Raw genomic sequence first — 24,966 nt, forward strand, 5'->3', positions numbered from 1 at the left:
TGCAAATACATTTGTATCATCTGCAAATGATACAATTTTCATGTTCAGGATGTTGTTCAAGTCATTTGTATACATTAAAAACAAAATCGGTCCCAGCACCGAGCCTTGCGGTACCCCACTCTTTATTTCTAGTAGGTCTGATCTTATTTCATTTAATTGAACAAACTGCTTTCTGTGATCCATATAGCTTTTAATCCATGATAACACTATGCCTCTAATTCCATATCGCTCCATTTTTTTGATGAGTAAGTTATGTTTAATGGTGTCAAATGCTTTACTAAAATCCAAAAATACACCTATGGCACATTTCTTATTATCCACACATTCTGTAATTTCTTCTACCAAATCAAGTAGAGCTAATGATGTAGATCTACCTACCCTAAAACCATACTGACTCTCTGCTAATAGATCATGTTTGTCAATGAAACTATTCAATCTTTTAATAAATAACTTCTCCAAGATCTTTGAAAATTGTGATAAAATGCTCACAGGACGGTAATTTGTAAAACAATTTTTTTCGCCAGCTTTATATAGTGGAACCACTTTGGCAGTTTTCATTTCTTGTGGAAATACTCCAGTTTGGAAGGATAAATTAAACACATACCTCAGTGGTTTTACAATTACTCTTATCAATTTTTTTATAGATTCCATGTCAATATTATTAGAATCTGCAGAGGTTTTTGGCTTAAGTTCATGCACAATTTTTAATATCTCTTCCTCTTCTATTGCATTCAAAAACATTGAATTCTTATTTATTTCCACATTTTTAATAGCTTCAGCTTCTGTCTCATCATCATCTTTGATTTCATCCGCCAAAGTGGAACCCACATTTACAAAAAACTTGTTAAATTCATTAGCAATACATTTAGTATCAGTTATTGTTGTATTCTCATGGATAAAGTAATTTGGATAAGAATGTGCTTTCTTCCCTTTTTTAATAATTGTATTTAAAACTGCCCATAATCCTTTTGTGTTATCCTTGTTCTTTTCCAATTTGGAGCTAAAATATTTTTTTTCTGCAGCTTCTTAGAATACTTGTGAGTTTATTTTTATATTTTTTATACCTGTTTTCAGCATCGATTGTTTTCGCCTTAATATATTCCTTATATAGCACATTTTTCTTTTTGCAAGCATTAATAAGCCCCTTTGACATCCATACATTTTCTTTTTTATTTATTTTCATAGTTATTCTTTTTAATGGGCAATGCTTGTCATACAACATACTGAATTTATTAAGAAATATGCTATATGCATTATCTACGTTTTCTTCTTCATAAACCTCACTCCAATTTTGTCTTAGTAAATCCTCTCTTAAGTCTGCAATTAATTGTTCTGATTTTTTTCTTATATATATACAATATTCATTTTGCTCTATAACATTCTCACCATCTATTGCTGCAAAAACTGGTAGGTGGTCAGTTATGTCACATACGAGTAAACCACTCATAGTAGTGTCTTCCGAATCATTGTAAAAAATATTATCTATTAATGTTGAACTGTGCTGGGTAATCCTGGTAGGTTTTGTGATCATCGGATAAAACCCGAAACTATATATCATTTCAATAAATTCATCTGTATTTTTATTATGGCTAGGGTTCAAAAGGTCTATGTTCAGATCACCTGTTATTATAGCTCTTTTCTGATAGCCTGAAAACATTTTTTCAATTATTTGTACTGTAGTTTCTATTTTAGACCCTGGGGTGCGATACATACAGCAGACCAACACATTTCTCTTTCGTTGCAAACTGACTTCAATGGTTATACATTCAAGCACATCATCAACTGTAAAGGACATTTTCTCTACCATTTTGTGACACAAACTATTATCCACAAACAGGCCTACCCCCCCTCCTTTTTTATTGACACGATCTACATGTAAGAGTTCATAGCCCTGTAAGTGAAAGTCTGTATATTTATCCGGTGTCATCCACGTCTCAGAGATCGCGATAATATTAAAACGTCTTTTAATATGCCCCAAATAGTCTTTTATGTGTTCAAAGTTTGAATGGAGGCTTCTACCATTGAAATGGATCAATGATAGTCCACTTCTTACATTCAGAGTTTTGTTAAATTCATCCTCTGTCCAGTATTTACACATATTTGACATATCATGGAAGAAATTATTTTCTGGATCGATGTCCTGCTCATAATCAAGCGTGTTATGATCAGTGTACGTGAAAGTTTGTAGCGTGGGGGAAAACCCACCTAATCCATCGCATCGCTTCTGCTCCTCAGACGAATGATCTCAGATCATTTTGGTGTATTCCCCTGCCACAATATCATTACCTTTGTCCGTGTCCATACAGGTGTCAGCCATAGCGAGGTGTAGTGTGCGCGCACAGCTCGATTTGCGGCAGACTTGGCCCGCCCACAGCCAGCATATCCATCATATCCATTTAAAACAAGGAACTGCGTTACCTTATTTTCCAGTCCGTTGACCTCACATGTACTTATCCAAATCCGACATCTCACGGACGACGAGCACTTTCGCGTCCTCGGGCGAGCCCAGAAGTTTCACAAACACTTTACAATCTCTCACCCACGTCGCTTGGATCTTGTTTTGCTTCCTCAGGTAGCGCGCCTTCCCTGCGATTTCCGCGTTTTTCTTAATCAGATGATCATTCACGTAAACATTGGTCCCACGAAGTTTTCGTCCTTGTGGCATCAACAGTCTCTTATGTTTTCTGTTCGCAAAGCGCAGTATAATTGACGGCTTGTCACTTTGATTTCTGCGCGGAAGAGGATGACACCCTTCAATCCAGTTTTCATCAATGGAGATTCCCTTACTATCGAAGAAGCGCAGCACTTGTTGCTCCAGTGAAATTTACTCCGCGTCAGATGAATCCTCGCCAGATGCCCCAGCCGTGGCTCTGGCGTAGGATCGATGTCGTGATTCCAAGCCGGTTATGATAACGTCATTGACGCGAGAGTACTGCTCCATATCAGTTACTCTAGTCTCCAGCATTTTGATTTTGGCATCCTTTTCTGCATTTTGCTTTTTTAACTCCCGAATCTCGCCCATTAAGTTCATAATGGTGCTCTGTTGTTTTGATATTTTTGCAATTTCCTCAGAAAGAAAGTTTAGGGACTGTTTGATTTCAAACATTTCCATTGCTCTCTGCTCATCTGTCCCGTCACACCTCTCAGCTGCCATTTTTTTTTTTGGCAGCCATGATCCCAGTCCTTTGATCTCAGTATCCCACGCAAAGCACCTGCTAGGAGAGCACCTGCTAGGAGAGAACCTGCTAGGAGAGCACCTGCTAGGAGTGCACCTGCTAGGAGAGCACCTGCTAGGAGAGCACCTGCTAGGACAACATCTGCTAGGAGAGCACCTGCTAGGAGAGCACCTGCTAGGACAACATCTGCTAGGAGAGCACCTGCTAGGAGAGCACCTGCTAGGAGAACACCTGCTAGGACAGTGGTTCTCAAACTTTTTCTGTCATTCCCCACTTTGGACAAGGGGGAATTTTCCCCATCGCCCCAACACAATGCTAATGAAATATTAAACGATCTTAAAATGTTCCAATTTTATTGAAGTAACAAGTAGTATCTAAATACAAACTATCTACATCAAATAACAGCAAGCTCAAAAATAAAGAAAATAAAAACAAAAATAAAGAAAATAAAAATGCAGCTCAAAGATAGAAAAAATTAAAGTGCCACTCTGCAATCTGTTAATAAAAGAAAATAAGTGAAATCCATCTGGCAAGACAGGTCTATTTATCCCTGCATTAGTGGCTGCAATGAGCCTGTTTTGCATTGCACAGTTTATCAAAACGGGGTTGTCATGCTTTGTTTTCAGTGAAGCAACAGCTGAAAAGCCCATCTCACAGAGATATGATGTGGCAAAGGGAAGAAGAATGCACACAGCTCTCTGCCCGATGAGTGGATACTCCCTCTCCACTCCAAACCAGAAACATGAACATGCTGCTGTGTGAATCAAACGCCGTTATTTATTTAAGATAAAATATTTCAAATTCAGTTATTTATGATCAACCTGCGCCGTCAATCCCGGCGCATGTGCGCTTTATTTGCAGTCTGGACGCTGAGGATAAAAATGCTGTGTTTCTGACTGCAGCGCTGAGAGGGACTCCTGCGTTAGCGGGGGAGAACAGGGTGGGGACGGAGGAGGCGCCCCACGGCAGCACCTGCCGCTGGAGGACAAGAAAAGGAACGATACGTGCTTTCACGTAAGAGTCTCCAAAAGTCGCTAGATTTGTCGCTAGTCGCTTTTTTGAAAAAGAGTCGCTGGAGGGGTCTGAAATATAGCGACAAAGTCTCTGAGTTGGCAACACTGGGGCGCGAAAGTTTATTCCGTTACAAATAATATGCCGACGTCACGTCAATCATTATTTTGGCACTTCAGTTCCAGGTGAAATTTTTCTCATATCTAATGTTCTTTTAATTGGACTGCATGTAGGCTAGTAATGATTACTTTGTGGGTTTGATTGGTCTAAAAGGCGGCAACATACAGCTATAAGGACAGTTTGCTCTCACACGTTCTACATTTATAGTCACACAACACACACACACACCGGAACTTGGCGCGCCCCACCTGTCACGTCTCAATTCCCCACCAGTGGGTCGCGCCACACACTTTGAGAACCACGGTGCTAGGAGAGCACCTGCTAGGACAACATCTGCTAGGAGAGCACCTGCTAGGAGAACACCTGCTAGGAGAGCACCTGCTAGGACAACATCTGCTAGGAGAGCACCTGCTAGGACAACATCTGCTAGGAGAGCACCTGCTGGGAGGGCACCTGCTAGGAGGGCACCTGCTAGGAGGGCATCTGCTAGGACAACATCTGCTAGGAGAACATCTGCTAGGAGAGCACCTGCTAGGACAACATCTGCTAGGAGGGCACCTGCTAGGAGGGCACCTGCTAGGAGGGCACCTGCTAGGAGGGCACCTGCTAGGAGAGCACCTGCTAGGACAACATCTGCTAGGAGAGCACCTGCTAGGAGGGCACCTGCTAGGAGGGCACCTGCTAGGAGATCACCTGCTAGGAGATCACCTGCTTGGAGGGCACCTGCTAGGAGGGCACCTGCTAGGAGGGCACCTGCTAGGAGAACATCTGCTAGGAGAGCACCTGCTAGGACAACATCTGCTAGGACAACATCTGCTAGGAGGGCACCTGCTAGGAGGGCACCTGCTAGGAGGGCACCTGCTAGGAGAGCACCTGCTCGGAGGGCCCCTGCTAGGAGAACATCTGCTAGGAGGGCACCTGCTAGGAGGGCACCTGCTAGGAGAGCACCTGCTAGGAGGGCACCTGCTAGGAGGGCACCTGCTAGGAGAGCACCTGCTAGGAGGGCACCTGCTAGGAGAGGACCTGCTAGGAGAGGACCTGCTAGGAGGGTACCTGCTAGGAGAACATCTGCTAGGAGGGCACCTGCTAGGAGAACATCTGCTAGGAGAACACCTGCTAGGAGAACATCTGCTAGGAGAACATCTGCTAGGAGGGCACCTGCTAGGAGAACATCTGCTAGGAGAGCACCTGCTACGACAACATCTGCTAGGACAACATCTGCTAGGAGGGCACCTGCTAGGAGAGCACCTGCTAGGAGAGCACCTGCTCGGAGGGCCCCTGCTAGGAGAACATCTGCTAGGAGGGCACCTGCTAGAAGGGCACCTGCTAGGAGGGCACCTGCTAGGAGAGCACCTGCTAGGAGGGCACCTGCTAGGAGAGGACCTGCTAGGAGGGTACCTGCTAGGAGAACATCTGCTAGGAGAACATCTGCTAGGAGGGCACCTGCTAGGAGAACATCTGCTAGGAGAACATGTGCTAGGAGAGCACCTGCTACGACAACATCTGCTAGGACAACATCTGCTAGGAGGGCACCTGCTAGGAGAACACCTGCTAGGAGAACACCTGCTAGGAGAACACCTGCTAGGAGAACACCTGCTAGGAGAACACCTGCTAGGAGAACACCTGCTAGGAGAACACGTGCTAGGAGAGCACCTGCTAGGAGAGCACCTGCTAGGAGGGCACCCGCTAGGAGGGCACCCGCTAGGAGGGCACCTGCTAGGAGGGCACCTGTTAGGAGAACATCTGCTAGGAGGGCATCTGCTAGGAGAGCACCTGCTAGGAGAACATCTGCTAGGAGAACATCTGCTAGGAGGGCACCTGCTAGGAGGGCACCTGCTAGGAGAGCACCTGCTAGGAGAACATCTGCTAGGACAACATCTGCTAGGAGAGCACCTGCTAGGAGAACATCTGCTAGGACAACATCTGCTAGGAGAGCACCTGCTAGGAGAACATCTGCTAGGACAACATCTGCTAGGAGGGCACCTGCTAGGAGGGCACCTGCTAGGAGAGCACCTGCTCGGAGGGCCCCTGCTAGGAGAACATCTGCTAGGAGGGCACCTGCTAGGTGGGCACCTGCTAGGAGGGCACCTGCTAGGAGGGCACCTGCTAGGAGAGCACCTGCTAGGAGGGCACCTGCTAGGAGAGGACCTGCTAGGAGAGGACCTGCTAGGAGGGTACCTGCTAAGAGAACATCTGCTAGGAGGGCACCTGCTAGGAGAACATCTGCTAGGAGAACATCTGCTAGGAGGGCACCTGCTAGGAGAACATCTGCTAGGAGAGCACCTGCTACGACAACATCTGCTAGGACAACATCTGCTAGGAGGGCACCTGCTAGGAGAGCACCTGCTCGGAGGGCCCCTGCTAGGAGAACATCTGCTAGGAGGGCACCTGCTAGGAGGGCACCTGCTAGGAGGGCACCTGCTAGGAGAGCACCTGCTAGGAGGGCACCTGCTAGGAGAGGACCTGCTAGGAGGGTACCTGCTAGGAGAACATCTGCTAGGACAGTGGTTCCCAAAGTGTGGGGCGCGCCCCCTAGGGGGGGCGCAATGCCATTGCAGGGGGGGCGCGGGAAGCGGTATGGATGAATGAAGAAAAAAAAAAAAAACAGCGCTTGCTTCACTGAGCATAATGGACAGTTGTGACACTGCAACCCAGATTTGAGAAGATCTACACCAAAAAGCAGGCTCACTACAGCCACTGAAAAGATGGGAGGATTAAAGTACAAAGAAAAAACTCTCAGGGAGCTGTTCAATGTTTTCACTCCATTTTGCACAGAGGTTTTTTTAATGTATAGATTATAGCAAAGTTAAATATTGTTACAAATAAAAAAAAAGAAATATGTTTAAAATAACACAGACAACAAAGAATCGTCTTCTAATCTACAGTATAGAACTATTAAAAAAATACAGTTACACAAAAGTGTTCCACTGTAAAGATGGTGTGTAGTTTGTCTTGTTGCAACCTGAAGTGTGAAATAAACTTCAGTGGAGTTTGAAAACAAAATATGTGTATAGATTTATTATATCTGGTTGAACGATGTGTGTGACCAGTTGATTATTTATTTATTTTTTATTTTGGGGGGGGGGGGGGGGGGTCGGGGGGGGGGGTGACTGGGGTCAGGATGGGGGGGGCGCTGAAATGTTATTGTAATCCAAAGGGGGGCCCAGAAGAAAATCTTTGGGAACCACTGTGCTAGGAGAACATCTGCTAGGAGGGCACCTGCTAGGAGAACATCTGCTAGGAGAACATGTGCTAGGAGAGCACCTGCTACGACAACATCTGCTAGGACAACATCTGCTAGGAGGGCACCTGCTAGGAGAACACCTGCTAGGAGAACACCTGCTAGGAGAACACCTGCTAGGAGAACACCTGCTAGGAGAGCACCTGCTAGGAGAGCACCTGCTAGGAGGGCACCCGCTAGGAGGGCACCCGCTAGGAGGGCACCCGCTAGGAGGGCACCTGTTAGGAGAACATCTGCTAGGAGGGCATCTGCTAGGAAAACATCTGCTAGGAGAGCACCTGCTAGGAGAACATCTGCTAGGAGAACATCTGCTAGGAGGGCACCTGCTATGAGGGCACCTGCTAGGAGAGCACCTGCTAGGAGAGCATCTGCTAGGAGAGCATCTGCTAGGAGGGCATCTGCTAGGAGGGCACCTGTTAGGAGAGCATCTGCTAGGAGAGCACCTGCTAGGAGAGCACCTGCTAGGAAAACATCTGCTAGGAGGGCACCTGCTAGGAAAACATCTGCTAGGAGAACATCTGCTAGGAGAACATCTGTTAGGAGTGCACCTGCTAGGAGAACACCTGCTAGGAGAACACCTGCTAGGAGAACAGCTGCTAGGAGAACATCTGTTAGGAGAGCACCTGCTAGGAGAACACCTGCTAGGACAACATCTGCTAGGAGAGCACCTGCTAGGAGAGCAGCTGCTAGGAGAGCACCTGCTAGGACAACATCTGCTGGGAGAGCACCTGCTAGGAGAGCAGCTGCTAGGAGAGCATCTGCTAGGAGAGCAGCTGCTAAAGAACATCTGCTAGGAGGGCACCTGCTAGGAGAACATCTCCTAGAGCTCAGTAGAAACGTCCTCAGCCTCTAAGCCAAAGATCTAAGGTTGGCCCAGTGTGACTGAAGTGGCGTTTCAGCCGTCATGCAGTTGGAAGCACAGTGTGAAGACATCTTTCATGGCTCGTCTAAGCTCCGCCCCCTTTCTGTCCTATCCAGGTGTGTGCATTCTGCCAACATCTGGGCGCGACCCTCTGTTGCCAGGAGAAGGGATGTGGGTGGAGTTACCACTTCCCCTGTGCTCTGGTGGCGGGCGCTCATCTGGAGTGGAACCGCAGGCGAACGCTGTGCACCAGACACGCCCACTCAGGTACAGGTGGTTCTCCTTCAGGCTGACCCGGTCCCCGTTTCCATGGAAACATTAACCCTCTGTTACTTCAGCCTCACTGCAGTGCCTGCTGTGTTCATCTGAATCTGAACCCGGTGGGCTGATGATGTGCTGTTGCTGTGGTAACCGTTACCATGGCAGCTGCCTGGAGCCAGTGCTGACCCCCTCCCCCCTGAACCGCGCTGGGTGGCAGTGTCATCAGTGCAGAGCATGTCAGAGCTGCAGGTACTGTCAGGACGCCCGCTGACCCTGAAACCAACCTTCTGTCTGTCCTCCTGTCCATCCTCCTCCTTTCCGTCCCTCCTGTCTGTCCCTCCTCTGTCCCTCCTGTCCGTCTGTCCTCCTGTCCGTCCTCTTCCTGTCTGTTGTAGTTGTTTTTATATTTAATGATGGGGGGGTATTTTCTGTTGCATCATTTTTTGTTTTTCTAAAGCTCTGGATGGACTGACTGCTGCTCATTCAGCTCATTTCCTTCCCTGGTTGATTGATGAAGTGCAGAACAGGTGGTTCTTTTTCCACTGCACTATGTTTGAGGAGGTACCAACACTTGATGGGCTCCATCAGCAGCTGAGGAGGTACCAACACCTGATGGGCTCCATCAGCAGCTGAGGAGGTACCAACACCTGATGGCCTCCATCAGCAGCTGAGGAGGTACCAACACCTGATGGCCTCCATCAGCAGCTGAGGAGGTACCAACACCTGATGGCCTCCATCAGCAGCTGAGGAGGTACCAACACCTGATGGCCTCCATCAGCAGCTGAGGAGGTACCAACACCTGATGGCCTCCATCAGCAGCTGAGGAGGTACCAACACCTGATGGCCTCCATCAGCAGCTGAGGAGGTACCAACACCTGATGGCCTCCATCAGCAGCTGAGGAGGTACCAACACCTGATGGCCTCCATCAGCAGCTGAGGAGGTACCAACACCTGATGGCCTCCATCAGCAGCTGAGGAGGTACCAACACCCGTTGGCCTCCATCAGCAGCTGAGGAGGTACCAACACCCGTTGGCCTCCATCAGCAGCTGAGGAGGTACCAACACCCGTTGGCCTCCATCAGCAGCTGAGGAGGTACCAACACCCGTTGGCCTCCATCAGCAGCTGAGGAGGTATCAACACCCGTTGGCCTCCATCAGCAGCTGAGGAGGTACCAACACCCGTTGGCCTCCATCAGCAGCTGAGGAGGTATCAACACCCGTTGGCCTCCATCAGCAGCTGAGGAGGTACCAACACCCGATGGCCTCCATCAGCAGCTGAGGAGGTACCAACACCCGATGGCCTCCATCAGCAGCTGAGGAGGTACCAACACCCGATGGCCTCCATCAGCAGCTGAGGAGGTACCAACACCTGATGGCCTCCATCAGCAGCTGAGGGAGCTTCCTTTCCACGTCCTTATTAAATCAGACCTGCTTTGGTCTCCAAGCACATTCTATGGCACCTATAAAGAAGGTATGTTCCTTGGTCTCCTCCAGATGGGAGCAGCTCCTGAAGGAGTCTAGAGACCTTCTGGAGCAGGCGTTGTCTGGCCTGTCCATCCTGTAGGAGTTGTAGACCTGCTGATGTCCAACTGTGGGTGGGACACTGGGAGGTGTAGGCTGCAGCTAACTGGATACTGTTTGTCTTTCCGGCACTCCATCATTTGATCAGACTCCCCTTGATGAGGGAAGCCCTCCTTCAGCATTAAGATGGCTGCAACCCATGGTTGGTTCCATAAGCACCAATGTTGGATTTGGTCTTAGTTCTCAAAGCTCTGCGCCTTTCTCCTTTTGTTTACGTCTGGCACAGGCAGCTCCGCCCCCTGCTGGTCTGAGCCTGTTCCCATCCCACCATGTGAGTCTCTGCTTCCTGGCTACCTCTGAAGTGTCCACATGCCCTGTGGTGTCCTTCTCTGAGGACCATCCCTAGATATAACCCTAGGTCTAACCCTTACCCTAGGTCTACACCTAACCCTAGGTCTAACTTGTGGCCGTCCCTCTTGGTCTGTGCTGGCCTTTCCTCCAGGGACATTCAGTGCTTTCATCACCTCCCTCTGACACTAAGCTGGGATTAGTAGTAGAACTATGGGGACATACTTTTGATTTTTTTTTTTTATGTGGGCTGTGAAGCTTAATGGCACTGCCTCATCCCTCAGGAAGTGGATGGAAAGAACCTGCTGTTTCATGGACAGGTGATGACCTGTCCATGAAACAGCAGGTTATTTCCATCCTCTTCCTGAGGGCTAATGGGCCGCACTGCAGCTAGCTCTGCATCTATACTGGTTTGTTTAGGGCAGCTAAAACATACAGTATTTACCACTGCTCCATGATATGCACCTGATGGGGGAGGTTTAATCGATGCTGGGGGCCAACCACTTCCAGTTGCTTCCAACAAAGCGTCTGCCTCTGGGTAGATGGACTTTATGACTCATCATAATCATGGAATGAAGGAGAGAAGAAGCAGAAGCTGTGGCCGTAACAGGATGCTTAGCCTGATGAGCAGAAAGTAACCAGCTGGAAACTGTCTGTCTGTGTTTGTCTGTCAGGTTACAGGGTGATGAAGATGCGCTGCTGGTGTGTAGGCGCTGTGATAAAGCGTACCACACACACTGCCTCACACCTCCTCTGGATCACGCCCCGAGTACTCATTGGACCTGCAAGGTCAGATAAAACGGCACCAACCTGAGCTCAGGTGCGTTGGTCCTAAACTCATCAACCCTTAATTCTGTAGAATTGCAGGGTCTGTCTCCGATGTGGTGTGACGTCATCAGGACAGTGGGCCAATCATCCGTTCCTGTGCGAGACATGTGACCCTGCTTTGCCCTGTCCTCGTTGTGACCATGTTGTTGACCTCGTTTCACTACAGGAAAGTGTGACCTGCCGCAGCTGTTACAGGTAGGCTCCTCCCTGCTCTCCTGCACCAATCAGAAAATTTAGCAGGGGAACCTAGAGCAGGTCCTGGTTTCTGATCAAACCAGAATAGACCTTCATGTTAATAGTACAGCAGACACACACAGCATGAGAGAAATTAATTTCTATTTTTATTTTCCCTTGGCTGTCCATTAGATTGAGCTTTAATATCTGGTTTTCTGTGTTTCAGGTCCGAACATGCAGAGTGTTCTGATCAGACTAGAGAGGGCAAGGCATCTCCTCTTTACATCTGTTCCTCCTGCATCCCTCAGGAGGAGCAGCCCACCTCAAACAGTACCCCAGTCCTACCAAATGACACTTCCCTGTCACCAAGTCCACCTTGCACACTGGTTCCACTCACCATTCCTCCTGCTCATAGTCCAGTCCAGCTCACCTGCTCAGAATTGTCACCAACCTATTCACCATCACATCACAATCGTTCCACATTTCAGACTGAGTTATTACAGATTCAACTCAGTCCTGAACCGTCAGACGATCAAAGTTCTGCAACTGTAGAAATGCAAAGGGAGCTTGGAGACAGTAAGGAAGACCTCCTACTCAGTCCTCCACAATCTGGATCGTTCTTGAAGGACAGCCTTGCACCATCATTATATTTGCTAAAAAGAAGTAATTCGGGATCCCCTATCGAGTTGCAAAATCTATCATTATCTACCACTGAGCTCCACCAATCTCCCACATCGTCACCAGGGCAAAGTTCCACCAATGATGACCGATCTGTGATGTCATCTCTGCCTGTTGATGACTGCTTAGAGAAATCTGCAGACAACACCCATCAGCATGAGGCGACGTCTCCAGCGCAGACCCATGATAGTCATAGCCCCACTCACCAAGATACCCGCATTTTTCCTACCACGCCTACGCTACAGAGTCCTTCAGCGGCCCCTGAGGCGCTTCAAAGTCCATCAGCAGCCACCGAGGTGCTTCAGAGTCCTTTAGCGGCCCCCGAGGTGCTTCAGAGTCCTTTAGCGGCCCCCGAGGTGCTTCAGAGTCCTTTAGCGGCCCCCGAGGTGCTTCAGAGTCCTTCAGCGCCCCCCGTGGCGCTTCAGAATCCTTCAGCGGCCCCCGTGGCGCTTCAGAGTCCATCAGCTCCCCCCGAGGAGCTTCAGAGTCCATCAGCTTCCCCCAAGGAGCTTCAGAGTCCATCAGCTCCTCCCGAGGAGCTTCAGAGTCCATCAGCTCCTCCCGAGGAGCTTCAGAGTCCATCAGCTCCCCCCGAGGAGCTTCAGAGTCCATCAGCTCCCCCCAAAGAGCTTAAGTGTCCATCAGCGCCCCCCGAGGAGCTTCAGTGTCCATCATCGACATCCGAAGTGCTTCAGAGTCCATCAGCTCCCCCCGAGGAGCTTCAGAGTCCATCAGCTCCCCCCGAGGAGCTTCAGAGTCCATCAGCTCCCCCCGAGGAGCTTCAGAGTCCATCAGCTCCCCCCAAAGAGCTTCAGTGTCCATCAGCGCCCCCCGAGGAGCTCCAGTGTGCATCATCAGCCTCCGAGGTGCTTCAGAGTCCATCAGCGCCCCTCGAGGAGCTTCAGTGTCCTAACGCGCCCCCCGAGGAGCTTCAGTGTCCTAACGCGCCCCCCGAGGAGCTTCAGTGTCCTAACGCGCCCCCCGAGGAGCTTCAGTGTCCTAACGCGCCCCCCGAGGAGCTTCAGTGTCCTAACGCGCCCCCCGAGGAGCTTCAGTGTCCTAACGCGCCCCCCGAGGAGCTTCAGTGTCCTAACGCGCCCCCCGAGGAGCTTCAGTGTCCTAACGCGCCCCCCGAGGAGCTTCAGTGTCCTAACACGCCCCCCGAGGAGCTTCAGTGTCCATCAATGCCCCCCGAGGAGCTTCAGTGTCCTACAGCGCCCCCCGAGGAGCTTACGTGTCCATCAGCGGCCTCCGAGGAGCTTACGTGTCCATCAGCGGCCTCCGAGGAGCTTACGTGTCCATCAGCGGCCTCCGAGGAGCTTCAGGGTCCATCAGCGGCCTCCGAGGACCTTCAGGGTCCATCAGCGGCCTCCGAGGAGCTTCAGGGTCCTTCAGCGGCCTCCGAGGCGCTTCACTGTCCATCATCAGCCTCCGAGGAGCTTCAGAGTCCATCAGCGCCCCCCGAGGAGCTTCACTGTCCATCATCACCCTCCGAGGAGCTTCAGAGTCCATCAGTGCCCCCCGAGGAGCTTCAGTGTCCATCAGCGCCCCCCGAGGAGCTTCAGTGTCCATCAGCTCCCCCCAAAGAGCTTAAGTGTCCATCATCAGCCTCCGAGGCCCTTGAGATCTCATCAGAAGCCCCAGCAACTCTCCAGAGTCCATCAGCGGCCCCAGGAGCTCTTCAGATTCCGTCAGCGGCCCCCGAGGCACTTCAGAGTCAGTCAGCCGCCCCCGAGGCGACGCATCAGAGTCAGTCAGCCGCCCCCGAGGCGACGCATCAGAGTCAGTCAGCCGCCCCCGAGGCGACGCATCAGAGTCAGTCAGCAGTTCCCGAGGAGACGATTCGGAAACCATCAGCCGCCCCAGAGGAGACTCATCAGACTACTTTACCCCCCCTAGATGAGCTGCATCGGTGCCCTTCACCTTCACTAGGGAAGATGTGTCAGAGTCCTTTAGCTTCCCGAGAGGAGACGCAACAGTGTCAATTAGCTTCCTTTCCAGAGAAGCCTCAGAATGTTTTAGCTTCCCCAGAGATACCTCAGTGTGCATTAGACTCCTTGCCAGAGGAGACTGAAGAGAGTCCTTCAGTGATCTCTAACGAGACTGAACAAATTCCTTCGGCTCCCACAGAGGAGACGGGACAAATTCGGTTTCTCCCCCTGCCAGAGGAGCCTCAACAGATTCTGTTAGCCTCAACATCAGAGAAACGGCATCATTATCCATTAGTTCCCTTTTCAGAGAAGACCCAACAGAGTCCTTTATCTGTGCCAGAGGAGACATATCAGTGTCCTTCATCTCCTCTAAGGGAAACTAATCAGAATCATTCAGCCCCTTCCAAGGAGATGTTACAGAATCATTCACCAACTTGTAAAGCAGCTCGTCAAACACCTAAACTATCAGCAGAGGTGACTCATCACATTTCTCTACCATCTTCAGAGGAAAGCCACCTGGATCCTTCCTCTGCTTTACATAGCCTATACAGATATCATGTACCATCTCTGGAAGACAGCTCAAATATTGTTGAAAGCCACATTTCGCAGACCCTGCATCACAGTCCTGAAACTATTCAAGAGGAGTCCAATCAGAGTCCTGCACCATCTCCAGATGGTAACTATCATCTTGGTGCACCAAATTCAGGACAGAGTAATCAAAGTTTTATGCCATCTACAAAAGAGACCCATAGGACCCTTGGTCCCTCACTCGAAGAGACATGTCAGACTCTTGGGGTCCCATCCACTGAAAAGTCAGTTCAGCCTCTTGGGTCGTCACTTGTCAAAGAGACCAACGGAGGTTTTGGGGCCTCACTCATCGAAGAGACCGATCAGGCTATTGGAGCCTCATTAGTCCAAGAGACTGATAAGACTCTAGAGGCCTCACCCGTTGAAATGGCTGATGGAGCTCTTGGGGCTCCATGCTACAAAGAGGCTGATGGGGCTCTTGAGGCGTTACCTGTTGAAGGGACTGATGGGGCTCTTGAGACCTTACCCGTCGAAGAGACCGATGGGGTTCATGAGGCCTTACCCGTCGAAGAGACCGATGGGGGCCTTGAGGCCTTACCCGTGGAAGGGACCGATGGGGCTCTTGAGGCCTTACCCGTGGAAGGGACCGATGGGGCTCTTGAGGCCTTATCCGTCAAAGGGTTTGATCGGGCTCTTGGGACCTCTCCCATCGAAGAGACCGATAGGGCTACTAGGGTCTTACCTGTTGAAAAGACCAATAGGGCTCTTGGGGCCCCACCAGTAGAAGAGGCCGATGGGGCTCTTGGGTCCTCACCCGTTGAAGATACTGATGGGGCTCTTGGGACCTCACCTGTCGAAGAGATCGATAGGGCTCCTAGGGCCTTACCCGTTAAAGAGACCAATAGGGCTCTTGGGGCCCCACCAGTAGAAGAGGCCGATGGGGCTCTTGGGTCATCACCCATTGAAGAGACTGATGGGGCTCTTGGGACCTCACCTGTCGAAGACAGTGATAGGGCTCCTAGTTCCTTACCCATTAAAGAGACTAATAGGGCTCTTGGTGCCCCACCAGTAGAAGAGGCCGATGGGGCTCTTGGGGCCTCAACCGTCATAGAGACCGATAGGGCTTTTGGAGCCTCACCAGTCGAAGAGAGCAAAAGGGCTCCTTGGGCCTTACCCGCTGAAGAGACCAATAGGGCTCTTGGGGCCCCACCAGCCGAAGAGAAAGGTCAAATCTCTATGTCATCTTCAATGAAGGGCCACAAAATTCCCCCAATTGTCATTGAAGATTCCCATGAAAGCAATTCACAGTCTCTGGAAGAGACCTGTCAGCATTCTTCACCATCAGAAGGAAGTCTCCATCAAAGTCTGTCATCACCTCTACAAAAGACGCAACCCACTGAAGTTATATCAGTATCAAAAGAGATCTTGAATTCCATGGATAAATGTAAAAGTCAACTCCAAAATGTTTCTACGCCATTTCAGGTGCAGTCAAGTAAAAACCGGGCACAATCTTTAAAAGAGAACTTGTCAACCTCTGCCACTTTGATACAAGTGACAAGTCCAAGTCTGCAATCTTCTTCTGATGAGGATAGTCAGAGTCCTCTGTCATCTCCATTTTCTACTGGTGAGAAATATGAAATTCTTGTTCAGTCTTCGGAGAAGAACCATCCATATCCTCCACCAACACTCCCTGGCCAGATCTGTACAAGTCAAATATCATCTTTAAAGGACACCATTGTAAATCTTTGTCTTTCTCAGAGGGAGAATTGTCAGATTCAAAGGACCCCTCTAGAGAACACAGGTGAAAGTCTTGTATCTTCTCCAGAGGATGTTATCCAAAGTCCTAAATGCTCTACAAATCTCAAACCAGATTCCGTGCCAATTGAAAGGACTGAAGACAGTCCTGAATCATCCCTTGTAAAAGAGGACCATCAAAATGCTTTGCTTTGTCCTACTGAACCACAAAATTTCAAAGAAAGTACCAGCCATTCAAACCTACGGACAGTGGATCACCAAGTCATGTCCAGGCCATTTGATTCTGGTCATGCTAAGTCCATATCAAGCGCTACATCATCATTACCACCTTACTTTCAGTCAAAAACAAAGGAAACTCAAACACTACACAGCCTTACACCTGACAGACCTGTTCAAAGTCAGTCCGGTTCAACTGAATGTTGTCCAGCATCAACTCATTCTTGTCCTGCTCAACACCTTAAAACTAAAAAAAAACACGCCCCCCCAGTGCAGGCAATTCACAGTTCATCTGGGATGAATTTACCCTCTGCAAGTCTGGAAGACAAGTTGACCGAGAATCAACAGAATCCAGAACAGGATAGCGAACGTCTGCATATACTTCCTCCACACAGCCCTTCAACCCAGAATCTGAGTCAACCAATGCTGAGCCCTATCAGATTCCAACCAGCAGAGTCCAGCTACTATTTGGAACCTGAAACACAGCTACGAAGCCCATGCAGTTCCACACCCATCATGATCTTACAGCCTGAGCTCAGTCCCAACATATGTAGTCCATTAGAAGAGGCAGCCTCTGGATCACATCCTCCAAAGAAAATGTTTAGATCCTATTCAGCTCCTTGTAGCACCAACCCTCCCCTAGAAATCCCTAGACCCCCCAGTCTTTCACAACCTGCAAGTCCAGTTCAGCTAAAGTATGGCCAAACCTGCAGGCATTTAGTGTCCCCAGCTGAGCAAATCCTTAAATCCAATGGACAGACTGTTAAACTGGAACATACCTCACCAAATTTAAGCTCTAGATCTGACCAATCTAAAGTGCCCTCTGCTGGGAGACACTCTGTCCACTCAAGCCTGTTTCTTATTTCTCCCAGACAGAAACCAGAAAGCCTTGATAAATGTAGCAGTTCACTTGAACACAGTAGCCTGATTTGCTCACCTTGTGTGCCAAACACCAAGGTAAACCAGAGTGCTCGACAAAGTCAATCATTATGTTCAGAAACCAAGGAGTGCCCCACACAAGCTGAGCCAGTACCTGCAAACCCTGCCTTCTGCCTCAAAACCTGCCAGAACCCCTTGCCAACAGAGACTATCCTCCCACCACAGTCAACTGGTTTCCTCCCCACCACTTCCTCCACTCAAGCAGACAGCTCAGAGTCTCTAACTGTAAGGTCCATGAGGACATCACAACTGGCTCAACCTGTCCACTCAATCTCTGGTCAGGATGAGGATATAGAATTCCCTCCTGATAGTGAGCACCATGCAGTAGGAATAAGAGGCTTTGTGGATAATTTATCACAGACTGAGATTAATCCACATTGCGCTTATAACCCTTGCTTAACCAGTATCCCCTCCATTGGAGATGGGTCACCAGGGACTAGCTGTGCTGGTCAAAATAGTCCTTTATATGTAGAGCAAACACAGAATCCTAGCCCTGCTAGCCCACCTCACAGCCCAGCTCAGAATAGGGAAATGCAGCACCGACCTTCAGCAAACTCAGCAATGGATACCAAAGGATCTCAGGATCCACTGAGCTCGGCTTCTAAAGCCCTGCTTGATGTCCAGACTGTAGATCCTGATATGGAAATGTGCCTGGCACATGACAACCCACCCTCTCCTGGTCCACTCCCAACTGGTCCTGAAGCTGGGTCTCAGAGACCTGATAGCCTTGCTCAATCTACTCAAAGCCCTGCCTGCTGTTTCTATGTTGACAATGCAGTGAGTAACGCCATGATCACCAGTGACTCAGCAAGTCCTGCCCAATCCCAGGATAGCCCTGCTCCCATAATACTTACCTCCTCGTTCCAAGCTCAGGTCTGCTCTGACATTGACTCAGGGAAAAGCTCTGTCATTAGTACTGTGGATTTGGACGGTCAACAACCTAGTCCCACGCATGGGCCTGTAGATCCTGTTCAGCTGGAGAAAAGTTTTGACACTGGTGTTGTCCCCTATTGTTCTGTCCAGTCAGAGTCAAGTCTCAGTCCTGTTAGCGGTATTCAGACAGAGGCTTGCTCTGATCCTGGTGTAGATGATACTTGTTCCATATCCAAGGAGGTCAGTTCTGGTCTGGATCTTGCTAGTCTTGCTCCCGTCAGGCAGGAGAAGTCTGAAATCCATCCTAGTCACAATCTTTCTACCAAAGTACAGCCTGATTCCAGTCCAGCAGTCACTCAACAAACTGTGTTGGAGTGTGGATCTCTTGGAGGTGAGTGTCATGCAGAATGCAACACTGACTGTGACGTCAGAATGATATAGCTTTCTAAACACATCTTCCTGAAGCAGGTGAAGAGGAGCAAGGAGAGCCACCTGAGGAACCACAGAGGAATCCAGAAGGTTATGTGGAGCCTGCCGAGATGGCCGAGGGAGGAGGAAGCGTGGAGGATGAGTGTCGGCTCCGATTTATTCCAGTTTGTTCTGCAGGTGAGGAGGAATGAGTGGTAGCAGCCATGACATGATGGGGGGTGCTGACCTCGTCCATCTTCTGTAGAACTGACTTGAATGGCTAGCTCCTACCATGCCAAATTGTTTTAGAATGATTCAGATCCCCTCATGTTGGTTAAGATCAGTTCTGAGTGGTTAATCCTGTAGACCCTGTTTTTGTCCATATCCGTTACTTCAGAGCATTTGCTGGGGGCAAAACTAACGGACAACTGGACCAAAAAGCACAGGGTCAGCTAAAAAAGGAGCTGAGATTGGCAGATTACTTCACTTTTAGATTGCAGAATACACGAAGTACAATTCAATTCAATTTTCAAGTCAGTTTGTTTATATAGCACCAAGTCACAAAATGTTATCTCAGGTCACTTTACAGAGACCGTCTGAGCAAAATACGAACAATTAGAAGTTTGATCCCTTAGCTGCTTTCACTGCTAGACAAAGAGAAAATACAGTAGCTCTGGTTAAAAGCCATAAAACAAGGTGAGTGGACAGAAATGATCATTAGATATGCTTTTGTAATCAACACACTTTTCATACCTGGTCAATTAAGGTAAATAAAATACTTTCTCTTCTTTGTTAGGATTATGATTTCCTTCAGTAATGTTACTCATCCAGCTGTGCAAGTTCAGTTGGCTGTCCAGATTTAGCTGCTGCTTCTGTTTACGTTGACCCAACCCAGCTACGTAGTCACATATCGCAATTTAGGAATGTGACTATTGTTCTATAAATTGCAGGTGACCTGCAGAGGGCAATGCTGGAACAACTGAATGACAAATACCTACCACGTCACAAGGAATACAGAGCGCGTAGCTCAATCAGAGGGCTAGCTGAACCTCGTAAAAGAAGGTGACCCAGGTGTTAAAGGGCAGCTACTTTGACATTGTAGAACCTAGTGAATGTGTTTGGAGAAACATATGGCCTTCAACGAAACCCCCCTCATAGCAGCCCAGGAAGCTTAGAGGTTCCTGGTAGAGTGGGCCTTCACACCCTGCACTGAGGGGATGGAACAGTAGATGATAACTACAATCCAGTGGGAGAGAAGTTGTTTAGAAAGAGGACAGCCCCGCTTGGAACATCTATAGCACACAAACAGTTGGTCTGAGCGGTTTTAGTGGCAGCCATATATGCCTCCAGCACCCAGCAAAAAGGCAGTTTTATATGAGAGCCTCTTGAGCTCCGCACCATGGGTTCGAAAGGGAAACAGCACAATATTTTGAGAACCCAAGGCTGCAGGACGAGCCTCGGCAGACAATATGATGAGTTATACTGGGAAAGACTGGTGAAAAACCCCTGCCGTCACCAGATGAGGGAAAAAACGAGGATCAGTGAATTAAGAAAACGTTAGCCATATTTAAACGTTGACATTGAACTCAGCCAGACTGGTCAGAAAACAGGGTAAGAGCCTGTGAGCCGGGAGAAGGGTCACCAACAAACACTATGCATACCTTTAAGTCCCGTACGAAGGTCAACCTGTTACAGCCCTAGGAGGACGAAATTGTTGCACCTCCAGCCAGTAGTCAACAGGGTTTCCAGCTACCCGGAACCGTCCAAAGACTGGTCCTAAAAGTTCAAAATAATATGCTACACAAGGCAAACCACCCACAAGAATAAGTAAGGAACAGAACCCTGGATGACTCTATTCAGTGCATAACATATTCAATGCTTTCAGCACCGCCCTCTGGCGGTCTGTAGCGATGAAATAGAAATGTGAGGACTCTGTTATCCAGGTCAAAGGTCACACTAATGGTCATTAACCCCCCAGCTGTCCCCCGCATTCTTTGTTCTAACTCCCGTCTATAATCTTAGTGCGCTCCACCATTAGTTAAAACCGAGAAAGCGTTTTCTAGAGAGCTTCAAGTCCAGTTGTCTAAACTGATGCTTTCAAGCCAGCTGCATGTTGATTTCCTGGTCTGGGTGGAGCTTGGTGGACTCCCTCGCTCAGCCAGAGCGGTGTGTACGTGTCAATCTTCCGTCCATTAAGGTGAACTTCTTGAAATATAAATAACCTTACTTATTCAGATAAATCCAGATTTTCTACACCTGTGTTTTTTAAAGCTAACAGAACGTGTTAGCTACCATTGTTAAAGTGAAACATGTTGACCAACCCCAGAAGGCTCTATTTTAACCAACAATGTCAGAGAGTTCTGACTGGAGCACAAAAGATCCGACAGGTTAAGAACAAACATTTATTGTTTTATCATCAACTGCTCTTTGTTTTTTGTTTCTGCAGATGTTGAAGTGAGGAATACATCTGGCTCCACTTTCTCTTCAGGCCTCTCTAGCCCACATCCTAAGGCTGGTTTCCAGGATTACTCCTTGGCCTCCTCTCCTTCCATGACTGCCTCATTGGTTTGCTCTCAGCCCCCTGAAGAGAACTGTCCTTTAAGGGCCGACCGAGTGTGGGATGAGAACAGCCGGAGTGAGCCTGTTTCAACCGAGACTGAACCCACCAAAGATACACCCGTGTCAAAAAGTGAGACTCCAGAGAAGCAGCCAGTGGGGAGAGCAGGTAAACAGCAAATGGAAGAAGAGCACAAAGCAGAGGAGGTGAAGCCAAAGGATGAGCGTCAAGTAGAAGATAAGGAGGAGATCTTAGGCAGCCCCATTCTGGACTTGGACCCATCCTTGGACATGGAAGTCATGGAGTTGATGACCACTGCCCCTTTCGCATGTAGAGAAAAGGGGCGGAGCCTCAGACTCCCCCGCAGCTCTTTCCACCCTTCAGATGACCTTTTGATCCGCCTGAGGCAGTCTCCCTTCTCCACTGAAGCTTCTCCTGACACCTCACCTGCCAGGACCCCAAACACACCACCTCCGCTCACTCCACCTTCTCCTGTCTCCTCCAGAGACTCCCCTCTAGTCCAGGTGAAATGTCTGCCACATGTGATCATGTCTCCTGTGTTTGGTTTGTCTGCACCAGTTCATCTCATTTCCTGTCATTAGGCTCCACCAACCACCGTGTTCCCCTTCACCCAGAAGATTGGCATGGGAAAACCAGCAATCTCTAGGAGGAAGTTCTCCCCTGGCAGGGCCCGGGCCAGACAGGTATGATGGTTGCACTGATCCAACCTGGACATTTACACTGTCAGAACCTCATCAGAACCCTGTACACTGGGGTTCAATGGGTTATTGGGGATCAGAACCTGGTCCACGGGTCAATTTTATTCAATTCAGTTTATTTATATAGCTCCAATTCACAACACAAGTCATCTCAGGTCACTTTCCAGTTCAGCAGATCATCCAGTCAGATTGATTCAAAGTTTTCTATCTAAGGAAAACCAGCTGATTGCATCGACTCATTGACTCTTCAGCAATCCCTCACACTAAGCATGCTTGTAGCGACAGTGGAGAGGAAAAACTCCCTTTGAACAGGAAGAAACCTCCAGCAGAACCAGGCTCAGTGTGAGCGGCCATCTGCTGAGGCCCACTGGGGTTCAAGGAGACAGAAGCAGACATAGAAAAAGAAGCATAGATACAAAAGGCAACTGTCAACCAGCTCCACAGGCGGCCCCGTCCAGGAAACACACAGCCAGGCAGACGAGCTCCGAGCCAGCTCCCATGTCAGAGGATGAAGAGAGCACATCCAGTTAGTCACAGTCAGAGAAACAGGACTACACTGGAAAACAGGCCAAGCTCCAACATCTAGAAACAAAGGTGTTGATGGCAGCAGCACAGCTGATATTTCTCTCCAGGATGGAGTCACAGCCAAACAGGAACAGACCTGTTTGGCTGTGACTAAGCCTATAGCAGCAGAACTATAGAGATAGATCAGGATAACCTGAGCCACTCTAACTAGAAGCTTTATCAAAAAGGAAAGTTTTAAGCCTAGCCTTAAAAGTAGACAGGATGTCTGCCTCACGGACTAAAACTGGTAGTTGGTTCCACAGGAGAGGAGCCTGAGAACTAAAAGATCTGCCTCCCATTCTACTTTTAGAAGTTCTAGGAACCACTAGTAAACCTGCAGATTGAGAGCGAAGTGCTCTGTTAGGAACATAAGGAACAATCAGATCTCTGATATCAGATGGAGCTTGGCCATTTAAGGCTTTATATGTGAGAAGGAGGATTTTAAATTCTATTCTGGATTTAACAGGAAGCCAATGAAGAGAAGCCAGGATAGGAGAGATATGATCTCTCTTTTTCATTTTCATCAGAACTCTGGCTGCAGCATTTTGGATCAGCTGAAGGCTTTTAACTACAGTTTGTGGACTTCCTGATAGTAAAGAATTACAATAGTCCAGCCTTGAAGTAACAAATGCATGGACTAGTTTCTCAGCATCACCCCTGGACAGGAGATTGCTCATTTCTGCAATATTCCTCAGATGAAAGAAGGAAATTCTAGAAACCTCTTTGATATGGGATTTAAATGACAGGTCCTGATCAAAAATAACACCAAGATTTTTTACTTTATTATCTGAAATCAGTTTAATCCCATCCAAATGAAGTGACTGGCTAATCAGTTTCTTTTTCAGAGACTCTGGTCCAAAGACTATAACTTCTGTTTTGTCTGCATTCAGAAGCAGAAAGTTAAGAGTCATCCAGGTTTTTATGTCTTCAGACATGCCTGTAATCTATGTAATGGGTTAGCTTCATCTGGATTATAGACAGATATAGCTGGGTATCATCAGCATAACAGTGGAAATTAATCCCATGCTGTCTAATAATTCTACCGATTGGGAGCATGTATAAAGTAAAGAGAATTGGTCCTAGGACTGATCCCTGTGGTACTCCACAGGTAACCTTTGAGCATGTTGAAGATCTGTCATTAACATGAACAAACTGAAATTGATCAGATAGATCAGATTTAAACCAGTCTAGAGCTGTTCCTTTAATTGTGGATCAGAACTTCATGAATTGGACCTGCAGCATGTAGCTTTACTCACGCCTGTAGCATGTTGTTATGGCATGACGCTGTTCAAACTTTCTGAATGATTTTCTAGTTGAGCTGCATGTGGTTGTCATAGTGACGTTTTCTTATGTGGTTTTAAGTTGATCTTTTCTGTTTTTAATTTTTTGTGGCTGTTGCACCACCTATGTTGCTGCCTTCCCCTCCTCCTTCCTCTCCTCTTCTCCTCGATCTTCCTCCTCCTGTGGCATTACTCAGGGTTCGTCGTGGAGCAGTCGAAGGGTGCTGAGCCCTCACTCATCTTCCCAGGACTCCATGGGGGAGGGAGATTGGAATAGCCCTAAACCTCATCCACCAGACTCTCCCCTCTGGAGCATGAAAGTGGTAAATAAGTGCACCCCAACATTGAAAGACAGTAGCATACAAAGGAAACTGAAAATGAGCACACCTGAAGCCATCCATGCAGACAGAACAAGTGTACTCTGAGTTAGAAAGGAACGGCCGGGTCAGGTTAGAAAGGAACGGCCGGGTCAGGTTAGAAAGGAACGGCCGGGTCAGGTTAGAAAGGAACGGCCGGGTCAGGTTAGAAAGGAACGGTCGGGTCATATTAGAGAGGAACGGCCGGGTCAGGTTAGAAAGGAACGGCCGGGTCAGGTTAGAAAGGAACGGCCGGGTCAGGTTAGAAAGGAACGGCCGGGTCAGGTTAGAAAGGAACGGTCGGGTCAGATTAGAGAGGAACGGCCGGGTCAGATTAGAGAGGAACGGCCGGGTCAGGTTAGAAAGGAACGGCCGAGTCAGGTTAGCAAGGAACGGCCGGGTCAGGTTAGAGAGGAACGGCCGGGTCAGGTTAGAGAGGAACGGCCGGGTCAGGTTAGAGAGTAACGGCCGGGTCAGGTTAGAAAGGAACGGCCGGGTCAGGTTAGAGAGGAACGGCCGGGTCAGGTTAGAGAGGAACGGCCGGGTCAGGGTAGAGAGGAACGGCCGGGTCAGGGTAGAGAGGAACGGTCGGGTCAGGGTAGAGAGGAACGGCCGGGTCA

General features: G+C 48.7%; 1 protein-coding gene across 5 annotated transcripts in view; it reads left to right on the forward strand.

The window, feature by feature from the left end:
• Positions 1-24,966, forward strand: part of LOC119782752 (histone-lysine N-methyltransferase 2C-like) — a 94,694-nt gene that overhangs the window by 14,584 nt on the left and 55,144 nt on the right. For 3 of the 5 annotated variants that reach the window (XM_038283870.1, XM_038283886.1, XM_038283904.1), the window contains exons 9-17: positions 8,527-8,677; positions 8,749-8,920; positions 11,215-11,329; positions 11,400-11,563; positions 11,769-18,853; positions 18,928-19,068; positions 21,317-21,951; positions 22,030-22,131; positions 24,188-24,313. In XM_038283870.1, coding sequence (XP_038139798.1) covers positions 8,527-8,677; positions 8,749-8,920; positions 11,215-11,329; positions 11,400-11,563; positions 11,769-18,853; positions 18,928-19,068; positions 21,317-21,951; positions 22,030-22,131; positions 24,188-24,313 — 8,691 coding nt within the window. The remainder of the gene's footprint in view (positions 1-8,526; positions 8,678-8,748; positions 8,921-11,214; positions 11,330-11,399; positions 11,564-11,768; positions 18,854-18,927; positions 19,069-21,316; positions 21,952-22,029; positions 22,132-24,187; positions 24,314-24,966) is intronic. The other 2 variants (XM_038283895.1, XM_038283877.1) reach the window with 2 other exon arrangements.

Source organism: Cyprinodon tularosa, unplaced genomic scaffold (genome assembly GCF_016077235.1).
Source record: "Cyprinodon tularosa strain WSP-4 unplaced genomic scaffold, ASM1607723v1 ctg1048, whole genome shotgun sequence".
Lineage (NCBI taxonomy): Eukaryota > Metazoa > Chordata > Actinopteri > Cyprinodontiformes > Cyprinodontidae > Cyprinodon > Cyprinodon tularosa.